The sequence below is a fragment of the Rhinolophus sinicus genome, linkage group LG02, assembly GCF_036562045.2.
Source record: "Rhinolophus sinicus isolate RSC01 linkage group LG02, ASM3656204v1, whole genome shotgun sequence".
Taxonomy (NCBI): Eukaryota; Metazoa; Chordata; class Mammalia; order Chiroptera; family Rhinolophidae; genus Rhinolophus; species Rhinolophus sinicus.
The window spans coordinates 170811533-170836686 of NC_133752.1; the positions used below are offsets into that span (position 1 = coordinate 170811533).

Sequence of the window (25154 nt, forward strand, 5' to 3'; positions counted from 1 at the left end):
TGGCAAGTCCAATAAGTAGGTTAAGAAAAAATACAATAATTACAATCCTACTTTTTATTTAAACTTTTAAAAAGGGTGGGAGTTGCATGTGTATATAGATAAAGATAAAAAAGTCTGGAAAGTTGTATATTGCAGGGCTTTCAGGGGTTATTTCTAAGCTATGAGATTATGTGGAACATACTTCCTTTGTTACTGGTTGGAATTTTTGTTTTTAACAGTGAGGAGATATATCTCCATAATTAGAATTAAATATGTCTTTTATTTAGTAGTCACATATCTAAAGAGACAGTATATTTTTTAGCTTTCTATTAGGATATGGTTAAAAATATTTAGTTAAAATACTTGTTATAATGACTTGTTTGAAATAGAGAATTGTACTTATTTTAGTACAATGGTCTCTAGTACACAAAATATATTTAAGACAGAGGTAAAATCTATTTCTTTGCTATCAAATTATAAAAACAATAGCTTGTTACTGGAATGGGCAACATCTTATTGTAATCAGTGATAGTAAATCAAGAATCTCAAAGGTGAACATGAAATAACATTCACAGGAGCTTTGTGCGAGAATGATCGGAGGAAGAACAGACTTAGACTTATTAATAACTGCACATCCTAAAAATCTACAAAGATTAACATAAAAAAAGGGAAATTTCCTCCATTACAATAAAATAAGCTTTTAATAAAAGAATTGCCTGAAGTGATTTATGTATTCAGTAACAAAACAATACAGACTAGAATAAGAATTAATAATCTACTGCATGAAAATAACTATTCACCAACCCACTCAAAAGGATCAAAAAAGCTCATGCAGTGAGATATGTTTTCACCTGGATTCACTCTCTGATCTAGTGACTTGGAATCTGGATTCAGTGACTTCCAAAATATGCTGCCTCTTACCAGATCCCCACCATCGGATCCACCAGGGAAGAACTGTGTCTCCCTTTTAGATAAAGACATGCACCTACCTTCCCATTGGCCTGTCAGCACCAAGGTCCTATTAATCACCACATCGATTTCCATAGCTCCATCTTTCACAGCCAACGTGATCTCTTCTAATCGTGTTTTTAAATGAGTCTGTGCAGCTGGGAAGCCAGTAGCCACTAATAGAAAGAGAAGGAAAAAAGGCAAAGAAGGAATTTCAATTCATCAGTATCTCAACAAAGAATTTCAGACAAAAATATCAGCATTCAGAAACCAACGTATTTATGACACTTAAGAACTACATGAATATCCTGAAAAGTTAAGTGTGAAGAAACAGAATGCTATCTTACATAGTACTGGTGTTAGGACAAATATTAGTATTATTATATCCTCTAGAAGACCTGAAATTAAATTGCTTCAGAGATCCTCATGAGAGTGCTCTGAGTAAATAGCAATTAAAAAAAAATGTTATCATCACACTGATGCTCATAAAACAATAACTATAAATAGTCCTGTCTTAATGGACACTGATATTTCTTTATCCTACTCTTGATCAGTTGACCATCACTGTGTCCTTGATTTACCATTCACATATTTAGCTATTATAATCAAATTTAGTGTAGGTTCCTCCCACTGCCTATCTTGAAACAACCTGCCAAGAACATGGATACAAAGGGAAAAGAATGCGGGAGGAAAAGCACCTGATTAGTCCACAAAATGGTGGCAGGGGCAGAGCAGGGAAGAGGAAGGCCAAGTACAAACAAAAGGAAAATGAAAACACAATTACACTTTGGAAAAAGGATTAACTTTTTTTTTTTACATCGCATCATTAATTCCATTATAGTGTCTAAAGATAACTTTTTGTGTTTCCTCGATGTTATTAAATTCCTTGGGTCTGCTACCTTAGAGAAAAGTATATTTCCCTGTTGTGTAAAGGAAAAGCTTAATTGACTGAAAAATTAAGGTCGATAAAATTAAGGTTGATGAAAAATTAAGGTCGATAAAGGTGTAGATGCCAAATATGAGTACTTTGGGAATCTTCACAAATGGGTTGTATATAAATACTGTGCACCATGTTTCTTTTGATGTAGTTCCAATAAAAGAAATTAATGATCTTTATAGACTACTTATTTAAAGCACCAAGATGTTCCTCCAACACCTTTTAAAAGTAGAATCCAATTATATGTCCATCCATCCATCCATCTGGGAAGAGGAAGACACACACACATTTACATAAAAAAGCTTTTAAAGAGAGTTTTCTTTCCCTCATGCCAAGTCCTAATGTGTCTATCTTAATAATTGTTGAACATACCCTTTCTTCTTTATCTTCCAAGGTTTGGGATGGCTCTCATCATTTCCCGCACAGACTGCGGTACGTCTCCCAAACTCCACTACCATCCCTTAACTCAGTATGTCATGAAGCCGATGGTGGCCTGCCTCTGCATAAAACCCTTCAGTACCTTCCCCATCACCGGAACACAGCCCAAATGCCACAGCCTGCCTGGCGTGGTCTCCTGATACGATCACCAGCTTCACTTTGTCCCGCCTTAGGATCAAACCATTGCAAACACTTTCAGTTCCCTGAACATGCTTCTGTGCTTTCACACATGCTTGTTCCTCTGTATAAAATGCCATTCCCCATCTTTTCAACACTGTAAACTCCTTACCCTTTAAGAGCCAATGCAGTTATTATCTCCTCTGTGAAGCATTCCCATACTCTCCAAGTATCATCAACCACTGCAGAGTAAATCACTCCTTGCTCAGAGTTACAGCTGTGCTTCTGCATATCTTTATCTTATACACACACATATACATAAAATAATATACTACATCTCCTGCATTGATTTCAACTTGACTATTCCTAAACTAAGTTTCCTTCAGGATAGGGATACAGTTCTGTAGTGTATTCTTGGGAATTAATATACTGTGTTTCCCTGAAAATAAGACCTAACTGGAAAATAAGCCCTAGCATGATTTTTCCAGGATGACATCCCCTGAACATAAGCCCTAACACATCTTCTGGAGCAAAAATTAATATAAGACCCGGTCTTATTTTCAGGGAAACACGGTAATGTTTGCTACTTAGAAAGCAATTCATAAATACTATTAGAATGAATAAATACAACCAATTAAATATATTAAACTAATTAAAATAATAGTATAAAACTATATAACCCTCCAAAGTGTCTTGAGCTGAAGAACTGGAAACACGTTGAGAAGCAGCAACAGAAACCACCCCAACTGGTACCTGATGCCACTGGGATCGTACAGCCTGCAGCCTTCAGAGCTTTCACTGCATCACATACGCGGGCAGGATAGACACAGACGGCAGCAGTAGTGATGCCTGTGAAGAAAGGAATCAGAGCAGCCTTCTGTATGTGAAGTTCAATGTGCACCACAAGCTTTTAATTATTATTGTGCTTGCTTCGACAATAACTATACAATAACTATTATTTATAGCACATTGGGAGAAATCAAAATGAGAGAAAAAAACAATTCTCCTACAACACTGCAACAAATAAAAAGGTTTTCATTTTCCATTCCCTTCTAGTTCTTGAGGAGATGGATCATTTCCTCATCGTTACAGTCCTAGAATAAAACAATTGTGATACATTGTTCTTTGAGGTTAACATCATACCACTTTTTAAAAATTCCTAAATAGTAAACTTGGTGGGCCTGCCTCAATGAAAATATTTTATTTCATGTAAATAACAAAATCCAGATTTTTATAGCATTTAACCAGACAGTGGATGAAGAAAAAAGTAAGTGAACCCTACAGGGTAGTACAGCAAAATGACATTTAACTAATCCTAGCCCTTCTTTTACAAGAAATAATAAAATATGAATCTGGAAACCCCATTTTCAGGAATAAGCTCTTAAAAATAAAAATTAAAAAATCAAATAGCAGCTATAAAACAATAACATAATTATTGCATAAGAGTCACACAAAGTTCTTAATTTTTTTAGTCCCTTTCCCCCAAAGTTGTTACCTTGAAGTCTATAAATAGGTGGTATTTTTACTGTCAACTCAAAAGAAATGTCATAAATTCTTTTTCAAAGCTGCAGATTTTTTTAGGTCTGTAAGTTATCTACAAATTATTTGGGATGAAATACTTTCATTGGGCCACTGCAACACCTCCAGCTGCACTCGTTACAGACAGGCACTCAGGAACCAAGGAAGCACGCCTTCATGGAAAGACCTGGCCCCTAAAACCAGCCCAGCAAGTAACAGGGCACATTGTCTTGGAAATACCATTTCGCCTTCCAAGTCTCAGTTTCCTCATTTAGAAATGAGGGGATCGACTCTCAAAGGTCTCCTCCATTTCTAAAATGTTATGGTTCTAAACTTATGGCAACTTCAGAAAGTCCTTTCTTTCACGTACTCTAAGAGAGTGAATATAACTTTTTTCAAAAGACCTAACCTAATATGTAAGCATGCAGTGTTTCCCATCTGCATTTTATTCTCAAAAGTATTTCATTTATTCACAGAAAATACTTTATGTATGAGATGTGATTATTAAGTAATAAGACTGGCGTTTTCACATATGGCTGGGGAATCAGAATCAGTATTTTAGAGTCATTAGACAGAAAATCTCCAAAACTGAAGAACTGGCAAGAAAAATCAAGAAACTCTCAACCAACAACTTTAATCCATGATGGAAAGAACTGACCTAAAAATGAAACTCAGGTTCTCTCCCTGCTGTGTTTCAGAGAAGAATCTCAATTATTTGTCTATGTACAAAACTCTATCATGGGTTTCATTGCTGCTATCATTTTAGCAGCTGAATATTGCCTTCAGTCCTCTCAGATTTAGTAATGAGTATTGTAAAAAGGTACACACCAGACAAATTATATGCAACATTACCTTTATCGTGCATATTTAAAGCTTTTAAGAGATCTTCTCGGATTGGATACTTGGCTTTGTAACAGAGCCTTTGAATATTGGAGGATGTGTCATCGCCTGAAAGTGTAGTAAGATCTATAAAGGTAACAGCTTTCAGAAGCCAAGCAGCCTGGTTTGAGGAAAAGTAAAAACATAGTTAAAAAAATTAATGTTCAACCCAGTTAGTTAGTAGAGAATCATCAGACAAACATGCGTGTTAAAATCTGACGTCTATACTGTTCTAAGACATTATCATTCTGATATATGAAATCAACATTGCTCAAGAGTGACCAACAAGATGAATAGAATATAGAATATAAAAGGGAAGAGAGTAGCCTTAAATTACATTTTTTCTCTCAGAGACATTGCAAATTGAAATTTCTACTAGATCGAGTCTCCCCACATTTGTCTTCTCCATCTTACTCACAAGGAGCCGCTCACAGCCACCCTGGCATGGGAGAACGTGGGGTCAAGAGTGTTTCTATCTTACCTTTTACCTCCAGCCCTGGGATCTCAGATGAGACATTATAAAAAGAGTCTCTAACTTCTTTGTTTGTTTCAACTTAATCCAATTCTATTTTTTAAACAATATTCATAGTTTATAACTCATTCTGATGAATATCCTTTACCTTTTCAATCAGAATATTTCCAAGGGTGAACAAAATTTGTTCACCTTTTGACATGTCACCCAAAAAGGATTCAATCAGAATATTCTGCCTCACTTGTAAAACGAACTCTGAATTCCTTTTAGTCCTGCGATGTATAGCACGTCTTTGGTTGGTAGAATATGGAAGAACATGATTACCACAAGTACTCCACAAAACATCATTTTCTAAACTTTGAGAAATGATTTATGAAAATTAATACCAAGGGAAACATGATGGTCAAAGGAGGTCAATTCTTATACCTAAGGGCTTCAACAGTGGGCACACCAGGTTTAGACGTTATGGCTTGAAAATTAAAATAGAAGACAACCAAAGAAGGACTGTCTAAAAAACCGAATAAATGTGTTGCGAAAATATGCCATTTAATTCACTCATGAATAAAGATGCCTCAAATTCATTTGCGGCTTTGCCACTCAAGAGTGATAAGATTTTTAACTTGTTTGGACAAATGTGTTATCTTTCTTCAACCCATCATCATCGTATATGAATTATTAAAATAAGTCATGGACAGCTGCAATCTTTTAAGTTTAGATGCATCTTGAGTGAAATTCAATATTGTGGCCTTGAGGGAAAGAGCCCAGGCATTGTAAACTACAGGCACAGAATGCTCGAGAAGAACCCTTACTTGCCACTCCTTTTTCACGGTTCTGCGCGCCTGGATTTGTTCTGCACGCCTCAGAACTGCCGGCTGATTCACCTGTATTTTGGAGATCCAGCTGAGGTCTAAAGGGGAATGAAGAATACTTTTTAAAACTTACAAGTTTTATTAACTATATTCACGTATTTTTTACACAGTCCTTGACAGGATATATTCATCATTTGGCATCAAAGCTCTTTTAAAACTTATGTTTCTTTTTCACACGACTACAAATAAATAACCTTGTTGAAGGATGCCCAGTCATGAAAAGGCCTGTTTCATGTAAAATTAAGTACATTTGGAACCAGAAGAACCTGTACTGATTCATTACATACATATGTCTAACAATGGGGTGAAATGTTCATGGAGCTTCCAGTGCTACGTGCCTTACTTCTGACAACAAAGACTTATGTGTGAGTGCCCAGTCCAGGAGAGAAAATGATTAATACATACTTAAGTGAATTAATGTCGGGGCTTAAAGGAATACTTGATCACCACCCCCTTACTGACAAGACTAATATCTACTAGATGCTGATATGATACAGCCCATTCTTTCCTCAAATGAGAATTTTTCAGAATGTATTAGAAATTACAACACTGACATAACAGAGGTTACAAAAAGGAAATTAAAAACAAACTGTTCAAAATTTCAGGGGACATCTCTGTTGCTTCGCTTTTGAGATGTTCTCTCCTATCTCCACCCCATCCTCCACGCTCTTCCAGTTGACTGTGATTTCTACTTTAAGACACAGCCTAAATGTTTTTCTTTGTGAAAATACTACCAGCTCCCCAGATAGCGCCAACATTTGGATATGCCTCTACTACAGAACTTGGATTTAGTTCCTCGAGAGATTGTGGTAAAATTGTCTCCTGTACTTCCTATATTGAGATACGATATTACTCATCATTGAGTTTCTAACACCAAACATAGTGTCTGGTGCCCATGTATTTCAACTTCATCCCCCAACACTCTATCAGACAGGTGACTTCACAGTAAATTGAGCATGTGCCCATTTACCTTCTGCAACTTCATTTCTATAACCTTCTGGCAATCTCACATTCTTAAAGAATCTTCTTTGAAGAGCTACTGTGGAAAAGACTTAAAAGACTACTGTGGAAAAGGTTATGAATTAGGAAATATGTCACAATTCCACAATTCTTTATAATGTGATGGGGAAAACTGCTGATTGCATACTGTACTATGTAACAACACAAATAATAATAATAAAGTACTTGCATCCACTACAAAGATAAAACCACCACAAAAACTACTTTCTGCAAAATACATAATTTTTTTTCTCTCTCTCTAATTTCTATTTGATTCTTATCAATTTTAATGGTGTAGAAACCCCAAGTTAGAGTTTGAGGGATTAATAATGATATTCTTATTTAAATATCACTGAATAAGGAACAGAGTTTGGGTACTTTTTTTTTCCTAATTAAATTTTGTTGTTAGCTGAAATCACTTAACAAAACAGATTTTTAACATTTCAATCCATCTGCTCCTCAAAGACACTGTATGTTTTCCTGCTTATTTGCTGAGCCAACTTCACAGAGAACTGGGAATCTAAGGTCAGGCAAACGAAATCTGCCTCTTCTTCCCCACCCAGAGACTGATTTTGTTCTCAGTAGAGCCCAAGGGAATAATACCAGACAGACACACTAGATTCATCCCACTTTATTGGAGACCTGTAAGAACCTCTCTCTAACCAAAAGTAGGGGAGGCTCTTTTTTCTTTTTTTTTTTTAATTACTAATAATGGTGATCAGGTTCAAGATGAAGACTGTTGCAGGCAGATAGTAAAAATGCGTGAAGCAAGGAGTTGGATGAAATACAATGCTTACCACCAGGCAGCAGTTGACAATGGTCAAAAGAGGGAAGCCTGTGACAGTGGGGCAAGGCTTTGCGGGGCTGTCCTTTATTTTATATAACACTTCCTGGAAGCTCCTCCCCAGCTTTTCTCTACTCCCCACCCACAACCTCCACCATTGGAAGCACTGATCACAGAGGTCTCAGGCAATCCCAGTCTTCATGATCTGGCTTCCACCTCCTGCGCATGCCCCATCTTCTCCCTCTCTGCCAATGTAACCCTCAAAGTACTGGGAGTTCACTGCTTATTCCTTCTGCTCAGAATGCCCTTTCTTATCTTGCCTGTATAGTGAACTGTTACTCAAACTGACTCAGTTCAAGAATCTGAATAGACATTTTTCCAAAGAACCTATATAGATGGCCAATAGGTATAGGAAAAGGTGCTCAGCATCACTCATCTTCAGGGATATGCAAATCAAAACCACAAAGAGGTATCACATCATACCTGTCAGAATGGCTAGTATCAAAAAGATGAGAAATAAGTGTTGGCAAGGATGTGAAAAGAGAACCCTATGGACTGTTGCTGGGAATATAAATTGGTGCAGCCACTATGGAAAACAGTATGGAGGTTACTCAAAAAATAAAAAACAGAACTACCCAATGATCCAGCAATTCTACTTCTGGATATTTATCCAAAGGAAACAAAATCACTATCTCAAAAAAATATTTGGGGGTGTCCGGTTGGCTCAGTGAGTAGAGCACAGTGCTCATAGCACCAAGGTCGCCAGTTTGATTCCCACATGGGCCAGTGAGCTGTGCCCCCACCCCCACAACTAGATTGAAAACAATGACTTGACATGGAGCTGACAGGTCCTGGAAAAACACACTGTTCCCCAATATTCCCCAACAACAACAAAAAGCTACCTGCACCCTCATGATCACTGCAGCATTATTTACAGATGCCAAGATATAAAAACAACTTACTTGTCCATTGACAAATCAATGGATAAAGAAAATGTGCTATATTTATGAAATGGAATATTATTCAGCCATGAAAAAAGAAAAATCTTGCCATTTGTAACAATATGGATGGACTTTGAGGGCATTATGCGAAGTGAAATAATTCAGATAAAGAAAAACAAATATTGAATGATCACACTTATATGTGGAAGCTAAAACAAAACAAAACAAAAAAATTAAACTTGTAGGTACAGAGAACGGATTGGTAGTTGCCAGAGGCAGGGGGTAGGGGATAGGGGAAATGGGTGAAGGGGGTCAAACGGTACAAACCTACAGTTATTAAATACATTAGTCATGGGGATGTCATGTACAGCATGGTGACTACAGTTAATAATACCGTGCTGTATATTTACAAGTTGCTAAGAGAGCAGAGCTTAAAAGTTCTCAGCACAAGAGAAAAATTACAACTGTGTGGTGAGGATGCTAACTAGACTTATTGTGGTAATTATTATACAATGAAACATTTATCAGATCATTATCTTGTACACATAAAATTAATACAATGTGATATGTCAATTATATCTCAATTTTAAAAAGACTCAGTTCAAATGTCACCTTTTCTAAGAACTTCTCTTAACCACAGAGGTTAAGCTGTTCCTTTACGTCTTTGTGCTTCCATGCCACTTTACAGGCTAGCTTTAGTACAATTTCCTCCATTCTGAAGGATACTGATTTGTCTGTTTATTTTCCCAACAGATTTTTAAAATCTCCAAGCAATGTGCTCATGAATAGATGGGTGGCATTTAATAAGTAAGCTGAATAGTTCCTGAAGTCCAGAAATGATCTAATTCTGGACGTCTTTCCCAGTTGCTTCTTTTAAAAAAAAAAATAGTGTTTACTCTTTTCCCCCCCACAGCTTTATTGAGGTATAATTGACAAATAAAAATTATATATACTTAAGGTGTACAACTTGATGTTTTGATACACATTATAAATTAATCACCACAATCAAGCTAATTAACATACCCATCACCTCACACATTTACCATTTTTTTGCGTGCTCAGAACATGTAAGATCTACCTTCGTGGCATATTTCAAGCATCAATACAGTATTGTGAACTATAGTCTCATTGCTGCACAATAGATCTCCAGAATTTATTCATCTTGCGTAATCAAACTCTGTACCCCAATTGCTTCTGATTAGCACGGAGTTTTGGATCTCCACAAGACAAGCTGGGACTAAAGCATGAGTGGGCTACCTGAAGACATTTACCTTAAAAGAATTCTTAGTACAGTCCCCCACCAAAGATTAGAACCTGCGAGGCCTGCTCTCACACTTCTCAGACACCACTTGCCCTAAGTCCCTGAAAACCATCTTTTGGAGAATATAATAAGATTACTTCTCTCACAATATCAGCCTCCACTGCTAAAAATATCATTAGTGGTCATAAAATTATCTAGCCCCATATTTAATCTAGCCACAAAATTTGCCTCTGTGACCTCCCATGGTAATGAATTATAAGTGACTATCACATTTTATTAGCACTTAATTTGCTACTCTTTAATTTCATCAAATAACCCTTGTTCTCATATTATGGGGTCTGGGGAAAGGGAAGGACTGATTGGCCTTTGTTATGCCCTTCATAATTTTTAATATTTTATTCGAGTACCCTTTAGCGTCTCCTTTCCAGGAGAAGTGATTCCAATGCACACAATCTCATCAGGACCATACAATCTTCTCTTATGCGGCCAGGAGGGATTTCAAGTACATGTGCCTCTGGGGAGAAGAGACATGAAACCGTAATTGGAAGGCAATAATACTCTTTTCTTAAAAATCTCCAGTGAAGAAAATCCCACTGTTTCTCTGAGTATGTCATTTTGGTGGCTTTCAGGCCCTTCTGTCAGTTATAAATTTGTTCTCAAATACTCTTCTCACAATTTTTTGTTATTATTATTTTTTCCTGTTCGAGTCTCAGTGGAGACAGAGATCATTCTCCCCGCAAATCTACTTTGTGGCCTTTCTCCATCACTACCATTTGTGTTTCTATGACTATTCTTGTACTTCTTCACAATATTCCTAAAACGTGTAACATCAAATAACTCCAGGAAAGGAGGTTTATTTTGTATTTTGATACTGCCCTTGTTCCTAGTGGAGAAAAAAAGTTGTGATAACTTTATCAGAGATTTTTTTCCCCCAAAACCTGGGAAAAGTAAGAATGACTAAATTACCCATGTTTTCTCTTTTCATTCTTTCTGGCTTTTTATATGTAATTGTACCACCCACATTTGTCTACAATCGATATCTGCAATGTACTTGTACAGTTTTAACCCCAGACTCTACTACTGAGTCTCTTCCTATTATGGTGATCTAATTATCTATTATTTCTGTTGTTTATTTTCAATTCTAATTTGCAACTTCCCAGGAATCAGCCACATCCTCCCATGTGCATGAGTGTCTAGCATAGAAATAGTGGCTCAATAAGCCCGTTGTATCATGGTAAGTTTATTTTTTACGTCAGACACTGAAACTAGTGAAATATCAATTTCATCATGTCTAGTCTTTCAATCTTAGCCCTGGAAAAAGTTAGCTTGGCTAGAAAAAAGAGCCCTTGATGTCAGTACATGTCTGATCCAGCCAGACTCAGAAGATATTTGATTGATTGATATATATTTGATTGATATAAATGACAAACTCAGCCTCGCCCAGTTCCTAAGCCAAAATGATACACGACAGGGACTGTGCTGGAAGCCTCATCCTTCCCAGCAGGTGGGGTCTAGAACTAGTCTTCTTCCCAAAGCCTAGTATCCAATAAACCCTGGGTGAGGCCACAAAGGCATCCAGGCCCCCACCGGACATTAGCCAACTCCTCTAACATTCTACTATGTAAGCCCAGTCCTTAGAACCCACACAGATGCTCTAGAAATCAAGACACCAGCAACCTGACAACATACAAGGTGTGACAATTAAGTTCGCAAACTCATCCTAGAAAAAGTGCTACATACCTCATTGCTGAATATCACTATGGTCACCTTCAAAGTACTCCCCTTAGGAGGCTATGCACTGATGCCAGTGCTTAGTCCACCCTTCAAAGAAATTTTGGAACTCCTTTTCTGGAATGGCCATCAGAGCTGTCGTGGTATTACCTTTGAAGTGTCTTCCTTTCAGCATTTCCTTTATCTTTGGGTAAAGAAAGAAGTCATTGGGGGCCAGGTCAGGTGAGGAGGGAGGGTGTTCCAATACAGTTATTTGTTTACTGGCTAAAAACTGCCTCACAGACAGTGCCATGTGAGCTGGTGCATTGTCGTGATGCGAGAGCCATGAATTGTTGGCGAAAAGTTCAGGTCATTTTAGTCTAACTTTTCCACGCAGCCTTTTCAGTACTTCCAAATAGTAAACTGGGTTAATTGTTTATTCAGTTGGTAAAAATTCATAATGAATAATCCCTGTGATATCAAAAAAGGTTAGCAACATCATTGCAACAAGTTCGAGAACTTAATTGTCACACCTCCTATATTGATTGACACAGTCCACAGAGCCTTGCTACTGTGACATCTCCCCACATCTACTCTGCCCCTAATCTCTCATTCCACATACATTCCCCATCCAGATCATTCTTTATTTTATAGCTGGTTTGTTCAAGTCAGGATCCAAATAAGGACCGTGCATTATATCCATTTGCATTTGTCTCCCTTAATCTGATCAGCACTCCCCCCCCTTTTTTTCTGTCTTAAGTTGGATGATATTGGGTTACCTGACCTGTAGATTGCCCCAACTTCTGGATTTATTTGATTATTTCCTCATGATGTCATTTAACTTATTTCTCTATCTTCTGTAGTCCCTTTAATTTGGAAGTTATATCTTGTATTAGTCTGGGTTCTCTAGAGAAACAGCATCAGTAGTAGATAGGTATCGCTACCGAGATTTCATGTAAGGAATTGGCTCATGTGATTATGGAGGCTGAGACGTCTAAGACCTGCAGTTGGCACGCTGGAGACCCAGGAGAGCCAATGGTATTGTTCCAGACCAAGTATGAAGGCCTGAGAACCCGGAGAACCAATGGTGTAAATTCTAATCTAAGTCCAAAGGTGTGAGAAACAGGAGAACTGAGAGTGTGAGTTCCAGTCTTCTTGGAGTCAGTGATATCTCTATAGAGATAAGTCCAGGTGAGCAATGAGTTCACTGCATCCTCTGAAATACTTCTACTTAAATCGCTGGCACCAAGTTGAAAGCCAGCTTGATCTGCACATGGGATCCCTCTGCACCAATCTTTTTTATTCTCTGCTTACACTCCTTTTCCATCTGCCTGTCATTTCTAGTATGTCTTGCTTCTACAGCTACATGGATTATAACATCCTTTCAGAATGTTAGAGGAGTTGGCTAATGTCCAGTGGGGGCATGGATGTCCTAGAGGAGTCACCCAGGTCTGACTATGGCTTAAATTTATTCATTCCTTAAACTAATACAAAAGGGGTACCCATGAGGATGCCAGGCACTGCTATAGGCTCTGCAGATTCAGCAGTGAATGAAAATACAAAATCCTAGTAAGCAAGGAGGCAGGAAGTCGTAGAGAAAAAGTCAGAGAGGAAGGCAAGGGCCTTATCATAGTGTAAAAAGTTTTCCCAACGGAGGGTCATGACTCACAGATATGTCATGAAATAAACTTTGTCAGTTGCAGCCAGCATTTTAAAAACAAGAAGACAGAAAATAGAAAATATCAGGGTACACTTATGTAATACAGGGAGGGGTTATTTATGGAAGTTCTGTTTTAATTACACATACGTAGGCATGTATTGTGCAGCAATATAAAATACACTGCCTATTGTGAGGCATGGCCAGTAAGTTTAGAAAGTCCCTTAAGTTGGACTTTTTCAGCATGGAAAGAACTTCAGCATGGAAAGGTGTGACATGGGAAGTAGTTAAAAAATTCTGAGCAGAGGGCTGAAATGATCTGACATACATTTTGAAAGAAGGCCTCTGGCTGTGGTGGGGAAGCCGATTAGGAGGCTCACATAAGAGCAGGTGGGAGCTTGAACCAGAACACGAGTAGCGGCATGGAGACAGTGGTCGACATCTCTCAGTCCCCACCGACTATAGCATTTCTATTCTGCCTGTAAAATCTGCCTTCAAATGAATAAGAGCTACTCATTCTCTTGTGCTATTATTTGTACCTGGAGAGTGAACAGTCCCCAAAAAGCTAATATTCCAGAAGCAGTTCCAAGGTTCACACAGCATAAAATTCAAGGGAATTCCCTCTGTTCTCTACTCATAACTACCCTCAGATAAGTGGAAGCAGTCACAGATCAGAACCAACTGTCAAGGCTGCTCTCTCTGCCACCTCTCCCAACTACTCCACACTCTTTAAGTAACTACTGGAGTGAAACAACTCTTCCCAATACAGTCCATCTGCTGAGCTTTCAGTTCTCAGTAGGGGACATCATCCTGGTTTGCCCAGGACATGCCCAGTGGACACCCCGTCCCATCTGGTTTGGTATTTGCCTTGTATTTTTCATTTGAAACAAACTTAAACCACTTTGGGTTTGGCAGACTCCAGCCTCTACCATGGTCTCAGTAATAGCGTGTGGAAGACAAGTGCAGTGAACAGAGGTCTCACCTAAACAGGTAGCTCACTCTGCAAGAAAACCAAAACTCGACTTTTCCCCATCTTCCCAAATATAACAGAACTAATACTACCAGTATGCAGAGCATTCACTGATAACTGAGGGCATTCGGGAGATTTGTGGCTAGCAACAGAGAAGTCCCTCCATCCCTGGGTGGTGGTGGGAGAAATATGCAATGCTGCTGATTCTCAGCGGCCACTTGATACAGCAGCCAGCTGTGCCCTGGCCTGAGCCCAATCCTGCAAGAGATACAAACACACCATGCCACCAGTCAGTAGGCTCATGAGAAGTATTAGAAACTACAGGTTAGGTGAACCGGGATTATGTATGGGGAATCTCAAGATTCCTCGAGGAGAGCAGACTGAAAGTAATGTTTTTTTTCATTTTTATATTCTATAAATATAAAACTATTTATTTGGGGTGAGGCTTTTTTTATTTTGAAAAAACAAACAAACAAACAAACAAAAATGAAAAACCTATCAGCAGCAGTGAACTCAAAAAAAGTATGTTTAATGAAAAATTAAATTCTGAATTTCCATGTCTCAGGACAGTTGATGATTCGCAATTTGCACAAATTGCTTTTCAATGTTTATCACATGCCAACATGTCCCTATAGAGATATCACTGACTCCAAGAAGACGGGAACTCATACCATCAGCTCTCCTGTTTCTCACACCTTTGGACTTGGACTAGAATTTACACCATTGGTTCTCCGGGTTCTCAGGCCTTCATACTTGGACTGGAACAACACCATTGGCTCTCCTGGGCCTCCAGCGTGCCAACTGCAGGTCTTAGACAGCTCAGCCTCCATAATCACATGAGCCAATTCCTTACATGAAATCTCGGTAGCGATATCTATCTACTACTGATGCTGTTTCTCTAGAGAACCCAGACTAATACAAGATATAACTTCCAAATTAAAGGAACTACAGAAGATAGAGAAATAAGTTAATTGACATCATGAGGAAGTAATGAGATAAATTCAGAAATTGGGACAATCCACAGGTCAGGTAACCCAATTGCATCAACTCATGGCAGGAAAAAACGGGGGCAGTGGGTGCTGTTCAGATTAAGGGAGACAAATTCAAGTGGCTATAATGCATGGTCCTTATCTGGATCCTGACTTGAACAAACCAACTATAAAATACATTTTGGGGACAACTGGGGAAATTTATATATGGACTTGGTATTAGATGATATCAAGGAATTATTTCAAATGTGGTTAATGTAACAAGGGTATTATGGTATTGTAAGAAAATATTTTTATTCCTTAAAGATGCAAAGAAGTATTTATGAGTGAAATGGCATGATGGGTATCATTTTAATTTAAAATATTTCAGAATAATATAGCCAAAGCAAACAGTAAATTATTAACAACTGTTAGGCTAAGTGACTGGTATATATGGGTGATCTTCATATTAGTCCTTCTACTTTCCTGAATGTTTACAATCTTTGTAACAAAAGGAAAACTATAGATAAAGGCAAGCTGAAATAAATAACATAATGAATAAGGGAAACTGTAGTATTCAGCCTCCACAATGGCCCACAGTGATTCCTGTCTCCTGGGTTTCATGCTCCTTCCACAATGAACAGTACTGACCTATATGACCAATAAGAAATTGTGGAAATATCAGTGTGCGACTTCCAACATTTGGTAATAAAAGACATGGTGGCTTTTGCCTTACTATCTTTGATCACTCTCTCAGGGAGAAGCCAGGTGCCATGTCATAAGGACACTCAAGCAGCCCCGGGGAATATCCACGTGTTGAAGAGCTGAGGGCTCTCACCAGTTGCCAGCACTAACTTACCAATCCTGTGAAGCAGCCAGTTTGGAAGTGGATCCCCGGCTCCTGTCAAAACCTTCATATGACTACAGCCTGGGCTGATATAACTTGACTGCAACCTCATGAGAGGTCACCAAGCCAGAATGACCCAGCTAAGCCACTCCCAAATTTCTAACCAACAAAAACTGTGTGAGATAATAAGTGTTTATTGTTGTTTTAGTTCATAAAGTTTTGAAGTAATTTATTTCAAGCAATAAATAACATAGAAACCAATATGAAAAACTTGCAATAGCAAACTGCTTCACAAGTATAACATGTCAGACTACGAACTATTTTACTTTTTTCTTCTCAAACTTTAAAATATAAATATTTAACACTCCACTAATGCAAATGCATAAATCAAATTGCATTAAAAACTAAACTACACATTTAAAATTAGTGTACTTCACTGTATGTGTGGCTGTATATATGTATATAAATGCATATAATACATATACATATGTAATATATATATACACATATATATGTGTATGTGTGTGTTTGTATATTTATGTATATGTATATATATATATAACCTTGCTATGGTCTGCATGTTTGTGTCCCCACCAAGAAAAAAACTTCCGTATGTTGAAACCTAATCCCCAACTAGATATTATTTGGAGGTGGAGCCTTCAGGAGGTGATTAGGTCACGCGGGTAGAGCCCCTATGAGTGGGATTAATGCTCTTATAACAAGGACATAGAGAGATCCCTTACCCATTTGCCATGTGAGGTTCCAGCCAAAAAACAGCCCTCTGTGGGGCAGTGGGGACTCACCAGACATTAAATCTACTCGCACCTCGAGCTTGGACTTCCCAGCCTCCAGAACTGTGAGAAATAAATTTCTGCTGTTTATCAGCTACACAATCTATGGTGTTTTTTTGTTATAGCAATCTGAACAGACTAAGACATACCTCAATTAAATTTCTTTTAAAAAATTATAGTGAAATTCTATGTTAAAATATCATAGCAATAATGTCTGTGTTTTTATATTCAGCCCAATTTTTTTACAAGGCTAGTGTATTTTTGGTTTTTCAAAGTATCTTTAACTTGATGTCCATCAATTGTTTCTCTAAGCTCTCCTCCAAAGAGTTATGTTAGCATTGACAATATTATTTGCCATAATAAAGCTGGTATCAACCAATGACTGACCTCTCTGGGGAATGAACAGCAGCTTTTCACTTGTACTCTGTTTTGCTATTGTTTAAATAAATTTAAATCTATGGAAAAGCAATACTTTTTACTCTGTTGGCATTGTTCCTAAACTCTTAGGGGAAGCATTATCAAAACGTTTTTCAGAAAGTAAGTATTTCTACCAGGTTCCCAGGATGAAGCATTTCATTAACTATTTCAAAGAACTCTTAACCTGCCAGGTTGGGATAATATAGTTTTCTTAAGCAATCCAAATATCAAAGCTGTTTCAGAAATGTACTCTTGGCTTGAATCTAGAAGTCAAAGAAAGAGACAGTTAAAATATCCAAGCTGTAGCAGTCAACACTTTGTTTTTAATTCACTATAGTTCCAAGTGAGCTTATCGTAAAATGTTAACAGCACCGTGTGTTAATAACCCATCGAAAGGGACAGGCCACCGACTGACACCTAGTACTTGACTGCCAAGGATGGAGATTCATAGGAGCATGCGGTTAAAATGGTTACAAGGAAAAGGTAAACAGGAAAAAAAAGAAAACAAAAAAAATGACCAAATGGCTAGGCTCTTTTGTCTTTGATATCAAATTATAATGTCAAATGAAGATCTAATAAAATGGGGGTATTCTGAAGGTATTTTAGAACAAAAATAACAGGTCACTTACATACATTCTCTAATCTGGGCTGAGAGACTCGAAAGAAAAAAAATCACAGGGAAAATAACCAGTAATCTGAATTCAAGTCAGCTAAAAATGAACTTAATAAATCCTATCACACTAAGTGTCAAACTAAGTTACATAACTTGCAGCCAAGAGATGTGAAAATAAGAGTAGAAATAAGGGGCCGGCCCAGTGGCTCAGGTGGCTGGAGCTCCGTGCTCCGAAAGCCGATGGCTGCCGGTTTGATTCCCACATGGGCCAGTGGGCTCTCAACCACAAGGTTGCCTGTTCAGGTTCGACTTCAGCAAGGGATGGTGGGTTGAGCCCCCTGTAACTAACAATGGCAACTGGCCCTGGAGCTGAGCTGCGCCCTCCACAACTAAGACTGAAAGGACAACAACTTGACTTGGAAAACGTCTTAGAAGTACACACTGTTCCCCTTCCCCAATAAAAAGGGAGTAGAAATAAAGACTTTTATGCCTTATTCTACCTCCCTCCCATTATTCTGCATTTTTCATGAGAAAACACAGTAAATGAGGCACACAGTACTTTGGAAGTTTAAGAGAAAGAGAGTATGCTTAGTGGGGTAAAAGAAAAAAGAGCCATGTTGAAAGAGTTATGCCACCAGCTGTGAAGACAAGGTAGAGATGGGGGCAGAGGGTTGCTGAGAAGGCACATTCTAAGCAAGACCCTGAGATGGAAGAACTCAATATTTATTTCAGGAAGAATCAAGTTTTGTTGTTGTTGTTGTTGTTGTTGTTGTTGTTTTGCTGAAGAATCAAGTCCTTATCAGAGAGAAACAGAAACAAAGAGTGAAAGACGGGATGGGAGTTTATCATGAAAAGGCGAAGATTGGTAGACTGAAACAATTAAATTGAATTCAACAGACAATAAGAGACATTGAGAATTTTAAACCTGGGAAGTGCAATATAATCTGCCCCTGTATTCAAGAAGGCAAATCCAAAAGTTCTTCAAATCATTAGTTTGCCATCTAAATTCTCAGGATAAGCAATAGCTAATCCAAATTTCAGTATCTACTTAAAACTATTCTCACTGGTCAGATTAGCATTAAAAAAACAAACAAACAATCCTCAAAAGACACTTGGAAGGCAAAGTCAACAAAGGACTTAAGACAATTAAAAAAAAACAACTTATGACTAATGAAACCATTAAATTCTTCATAAAGTAAAACTTCGCATACCCAATGTGAAAAGTTTACATCCTGACACCTAAGCAAAAATTTCACTTAGAACCTCACTGCCTTTATTTACATATCTGAAAAGGACATGGTATTATTAATTAGCTAATATGATTAATCACCAACAGGTATTCCCTTCAACCTACCCTTTGGTTTTATATCCCTAGTGCTATTCTTGTAATTATGTGGACCATTATAACATCTGACGCCTTACTTACACCGCTTCACCAAGCGGCAGTCTTACAATGAAATGGCCCAGCAAGATCATCCTATGTTTGATAAACTCCATCCATGCCCAGAAAGCTTCTAATGTGCTTTATACTGCTACAAAGTTTGGTGGAATTCCCCAGACGACCCTCAATTCTGACACCTCACAGTCATAAGTTGTGGACGGGGGTGAGGAGGTCCCTAAGACCACTCTTATGTTCGATAATTTACTAGAAAGACTTCCAGAACTCACTGAAAGCTAGAAAGCTGTTATACTCACGGTTATGGGGTATCACAGCAAAAGGATACAGATTAAGATCAACATGGGAAGAGACATATAAGGAAGAGTCCAGGACAATTCCAATCACAGAGCGTCCAGCTGCCCTCTCTCAGTGGAGCAAGGGACAGTGTGGACTCCTCCTTGAAACAATGTGTGACAATATGCATAGAGTATTGCCAACCACGGAAGCTCACCCGGGCTTTGGTGTCCAGAGTTTTTGGCAGGTCTTGGTCACAAAGACATGGCCAACCCCAGGTGACTGACCTCAGTCACCAGCCCCTCCAGAGGTCAAGCTAATGCCATATGACCCAAAGCATTCACCAGGAACCACGTGGTCAGACTATCTGGTGTGGCCCAAAGTCCCCAGGTAAACAAAGCTACTTTTATCAGGCAGGACATTCCAAGCTTTAAGCTCAGAACTTTCCAATGTTCCTATCATGTCTTGTGAAAGGGAAGGGAGGGTAAGTAGTTCTTATTGTGGCTTACTACCTTCCAGGCAGTATGCCAGTCGCTCTACATGTAACATCTCATTTAACCTTCACAATTACTCTGGGACCTAGCTTTTATTCACCCCGTTTTTTAGGTGTGAAAACTCAGAAGAAGAAAAAAATCATAGGTAGAAGAATCAGGATTTGAATCCCAGGGACTCTGCCTTCAAAGTTCAATTTTATTTCCAAAAAAGAAGCTCTACTTATTATAATTAAATGGGTAACCATCCCAACATATATATTTATTTGCAGAAAAGTTTAATCTGGATGGTCTAAACTACATAACCAAATTGTCAATCTTGGACAAGAGATCCTCCTTTGAAACCAAAGTGAACTAAATTTTGCAAGAAAAGTAAAAATAAAAAAAGAAACATTTATTGTGTGGCTACTGTATATATTATACATGCTTTATGTCACTTTCTCTCTACCCTTTGATTTGCAGAAAATATCAAATGCTTTCAGAACCCCTGCTTACCACACGTTCATGCTCTCCAGTAATGCCTTTCTCTGTGTTTAAATATATATTTTAAACACATGCAGAAGGAGCTTAGAATGTAGGTACACCCCTTAAATAGCAGACATCTGACATGTGCTAAAATACCCTGACTGTAAGGGGACAAGGCTTGAGTTGATACTGTCTCAACCAACCAACCAACCAACCAACCAACCAACCAACAAACCGTCGCTACATTACGGGGCACGACTGCCAACACTGTCTGGGAATATCTGTTCAAAACTGAATTAGAGTGGAAATCGCCGCCTGCTGGGTGCTGATTCGAAACACGACTTCCCACAGCACCTGATCTGCTGCAATTTCTCCTCAGGAAGAAGTTGTTTTGTGGCACAGGTTTTGACAAGGCGGCTGGTTTTCCCTGTGCTTTCAGATGCTCTGTGACAAGTCATCAAAAACGTCAAAGCATCCTACTTTAAAAAAGAAGTCATTGGATTGCCGACTCACAAGTTGGTCTGAGTCAGCTCTATCAATGTAACATCAACTCCTGGCCGTGTTGGTCTGGAAACACGCCCCCTTGTGGTGCAACAGAGGAACACAGGCTCCGGCCGCCTGCTCCTTGGAGCCAGGTGAACCAGAAGTCATTTGTGGGAGTCACGTGATAGAGTCGGCTCTCTAAAGGAGCAGGGTCTTGTCCCACTCTCCTGTCTGCAGGGCAGGATTTAACAGCTACAGATCTAGAAGGCTGACTTATTTATGGTCAACCATACAAAACACGGAGTGGGCAGAATTCAAAATGGCAAGATTTCAGACATAGCAAGAAGGCTTCACGCCACCCAATATTCCCTATGGTTAAATATTTCAAATTGTACAATTAGAGTCATTCCTTGGTGCTTATTAAAGTTAACTTCCCCAGGAAAAAGTAGTTCTTTACACCATCAATCCCTCCCACGTTGGTAGGAAGTGAATTTTCCACTCTCCCAGACAGCTTTTAAACAACGGGGACAGGCACCCTCAAAGCAGACACCTCAGAGGTGGGGAAAGCATGCAGCAAGAGGCTGGTGCACCCTGAGGCAAAATTTTCCCTGTCTCAAAAGGAGTAGCCCTGACATCAGCTGACCCTCAGTTACTCAGGGGTTAATGACCCAAACAGGTTGATTTGGGCCCCTGGCCTTTTCCTGTTTTTTTCCATTGCTTGCCTGTGGCATATCTGTCATATAGTCCAAAAGGCAAAAATATAGAGTTGAATTTTAAAGCAATCATTTTTGTTTCTTGTTTTAAAATTCCTAAAAGTGGAATCAAGAGAAAGAAAATTTAAAGTTATTAATTAAAATAACACTTGGAAATTATCTATAGATTTCCTATGCATCTTCATTTTGAGTTCCTAATTAAGACAGGTAATGAACAGTTGGTCATACATGGAATGTGAGGTTATATGAATAATAAAATATATATATAAGCATTGAAAGAAGCAGTGCAATTTTCAGATTATGAGCAGACCCTAGAGTCACACAGACCAGGGCTGAATCCTATTTTACCCCTTACTTGCTAGCTGTGCGACCATGGGTAAGAAGCCTTCCCTCCCCAAATTCAGCTCCCTCATTTGTAAAATCAGGATAAAAACAGTATTGGGACTACGTAAAACTATAGCGAGGAGTAAAGAACAGGCTAATGCATGTACTTAGCACAATGTCTTGCATACTGTAAGTACGCAATAAATATCAACGTTTATTGTAACATTCATATTCTCATCTTCATGAAGGCAAGAGTATCTCCCTTTCAAATCATTTAAGGAAATCAATTTTAATTTTGTTAGCATGACAATGATCAAATAATTATGCAACAATATACTGTTTTTCTACAGATACATATCAAAGTAGCAGGGGGCAAAATGGCACGATGGCATTTTGAATTTACTCTAAAACACTACAGCAAAGAAAGAGGGCCGGTAAAGCAAGTGTGGAAAAACTGATGTCTGTCGAATCTGGGGGACAGGAATATGAATTCATTATACTCATCTCTCCACTTCTGTGAATGTTTGCAAACTTAAACAATTAAAAGGTTAAAAAGAATCAATTGGCCTGTGAATTTATATTTATTGAGAACCCTCCAGGAGCCTAATATCTAACTGGTGCCATGAGATAACAGTAAACCATTGTTTAAAAAAAAAAAAAAAAATCAGCAGGCATCAACTTTACCTTTCTGGCATGTTGCCAAGAACCAAAGAATGATTTCAGAGTCCAGAAGGTGTTTATACATCTGACTCATCAGAAGAGTCCCAACAGCCTTTCTCAAGTAGGGTTCTTCATCTGAACCAGGGAATTAAAAAACAATGTGAATGACTATTTTCTCATTTCTCAATGGAGAATTAGGACCCTTGCAGATGCATCAGAGAGAAACTGATCCATTATTTATAACGGTTGCCCTAGGGCATTAATGCTTAATTCTCTTGCAGACCCCAAATGTGGACAGATGCTACAACCTCCACTCAGAACCCACTTGCTCTTAGTTTCCTCACAATTTTAGTAACCTTGGTTCTCTTGTTTCTAGCCGAGTGCATACTGGAAACAGCACATCAGAAGGCAGGAATCTCTACAGGAAAAGAGTGACAGCATGACTGTAGGAGAGGAACCACAATATTTGTTAAAAACGCACTCAGTGAACCAAAGAAGCAAAACAGCCCAGCTACTTGATTAGAGGAAAGTGGTTCCAAAAGCCTCAGGAGTCTTTTATACCTTTTATACTAAAAGTTAATATTTCCTGAGTACTTATGATATTGAGCACTTACAAGGAGTTATGTGCTTGTAACGATGATACTCCAAGTCACCAAAAACAATTAAGTTCTACCCAGTGCACGCTAGCTCAGACAGGGACTAAACCTTCAGAGTTCTACCTCTCCATGGGACAATACTGAGCAATTTTAATTTCCTTCTTTATATTTAGGCATTTTCAAAATTTTCTATAATGACTATGTAGTACCTTTAAAATTAGGCAAAACAATTTTCAAGATACTTAATTTTAGAAGGATTTCATCCCGGATGGCTTGAGTTTTAGATGTTGTTTTTTTTTTTCCAGACTTAAAAGAGTTCCACATTGATTCATTCATTCTCCAAAGTTTACAGATCGGTATGCCTCGTATATATTAGCTATTGTCCTTGGTGTTAAGGAACATGTGACCAAAATGGTGCGAAGAAAACTTACAGAGAAAACAAAATCAAAATTAAATGTTAAATGACATATACTAAACAAGAGGAATAAAAAATTTCATGAAAGTGAATTTAAGCTTGACCTCCAAGGCTCAAGATATTTCCCATAGGCAGAGAAGATAATGTGGATAGGTATTCCAAAAAGTCCAAGTCAGCCTGTCGGGAGTGGAAGGTGGTAACAGGAATGGGACCAAATGATCCAGGATCCTCAACGATAGTGAAAAGTGTCTGGGTTTGGCACACCAGGCAGTAAAAAGCCACTGTAAGTTCCTAGAAATGGCAGCAGTGTTTCTTTATTCTTTCATTTAACAAACACTGATAAAAACAAGTACTTGCATCATGAAAAGTACTGTTCTAAGTGATATGAGGGATACAGAAAACTAACAAACACAGATCCTACCCTTGAGCAGCTTACTAATAAAGCATCACTACAACATACAAACACAAGGCAGAAATCAGTAGAAACCATAAGAAAAGACAAAGGACCTCAGGAGATGACTGGTGAACAGTCCAGCAGAGGAGATGAAGAAAGCCTTCCCAGATGAGAGAAAATCATGAGAGCAGCAATTTAGGAAGATGAATGGAATAACAGCTACCATTTATTGGTTACTCATGGAGGTAAATATGATTTAACTATATTCTCACTGAATATTCACTTATTCTGCCATGTAGGTTTTCAGTCCACTTGCAGGTGAGAAAACTGAAGTTCAAAGAGATTAAATTACTTGTCCAAGTTCACAAAGTACGAGTCAGGGCTAAGATTCAAACAGGTCTCTGATTCCAAGCCTAAGTTATTTCTAGCATGCTGTATATACAATCTTTAGAGTGAAAAACATACTTACTTTGTTCAACTATTTGACATACAACTTAACAGAATTTAACAGACATTTCTATTTCCAGTCTTGTGAGAATTCCTACCTAGCTAAACCCATTCATCACTTCCTCACAGCACTATTTGACTATGCCCATTAACTCAATTCCTCTACTAAAGACAATAATTATATTAATTTGATTAAGGAAGACTTTACACTTTTCAGGAAATGGAAATACATCCTAAAGGAACCAAGTAATCAAAATAGCAAATCTGAGAAAATAAATATAATTTCTTCTATTTGAACAAACAACAATAGGAAAAAGTTTAACCAAATATGAATTTTCCTGGGACAGATGAGAAAGACCAGAGGTAGAGAAATAAGCTA

At 38.2% G+C, this 25154-nt stretch overlaps 1 protein-coding gene across 1 annotated transcript in view; it reads right to left on the reverse strand.

The window, feature by feature from the left end:
* DERA (deoxyribose-phosphate aldolase) overlaps positions 1-25154 on the reverse strand; it is an 83639-nt gene that overhangs the window by 49420 nt on the left and 9065 nt on the right. The window contains exons 2-5 of the mRNA XM_019744673.2: positions 6098-6195; positions 4790-4937; positions 3173-3268; positions 969-1103 (exon numbers count right to left, since the gene is read on the reverse strand). Of these exons, the coding sequence (XP_019600232.1) occupies positions 969-1103; positions 3173-3268; positions 4790-4937; positions 6098-6195 (477 nt within the window). The remainder of the gene's footprint in view (positions 1-968; positions 1104-3172; positions 3269-4789; positions 4938-6097; positions 6196-25154) is intronic.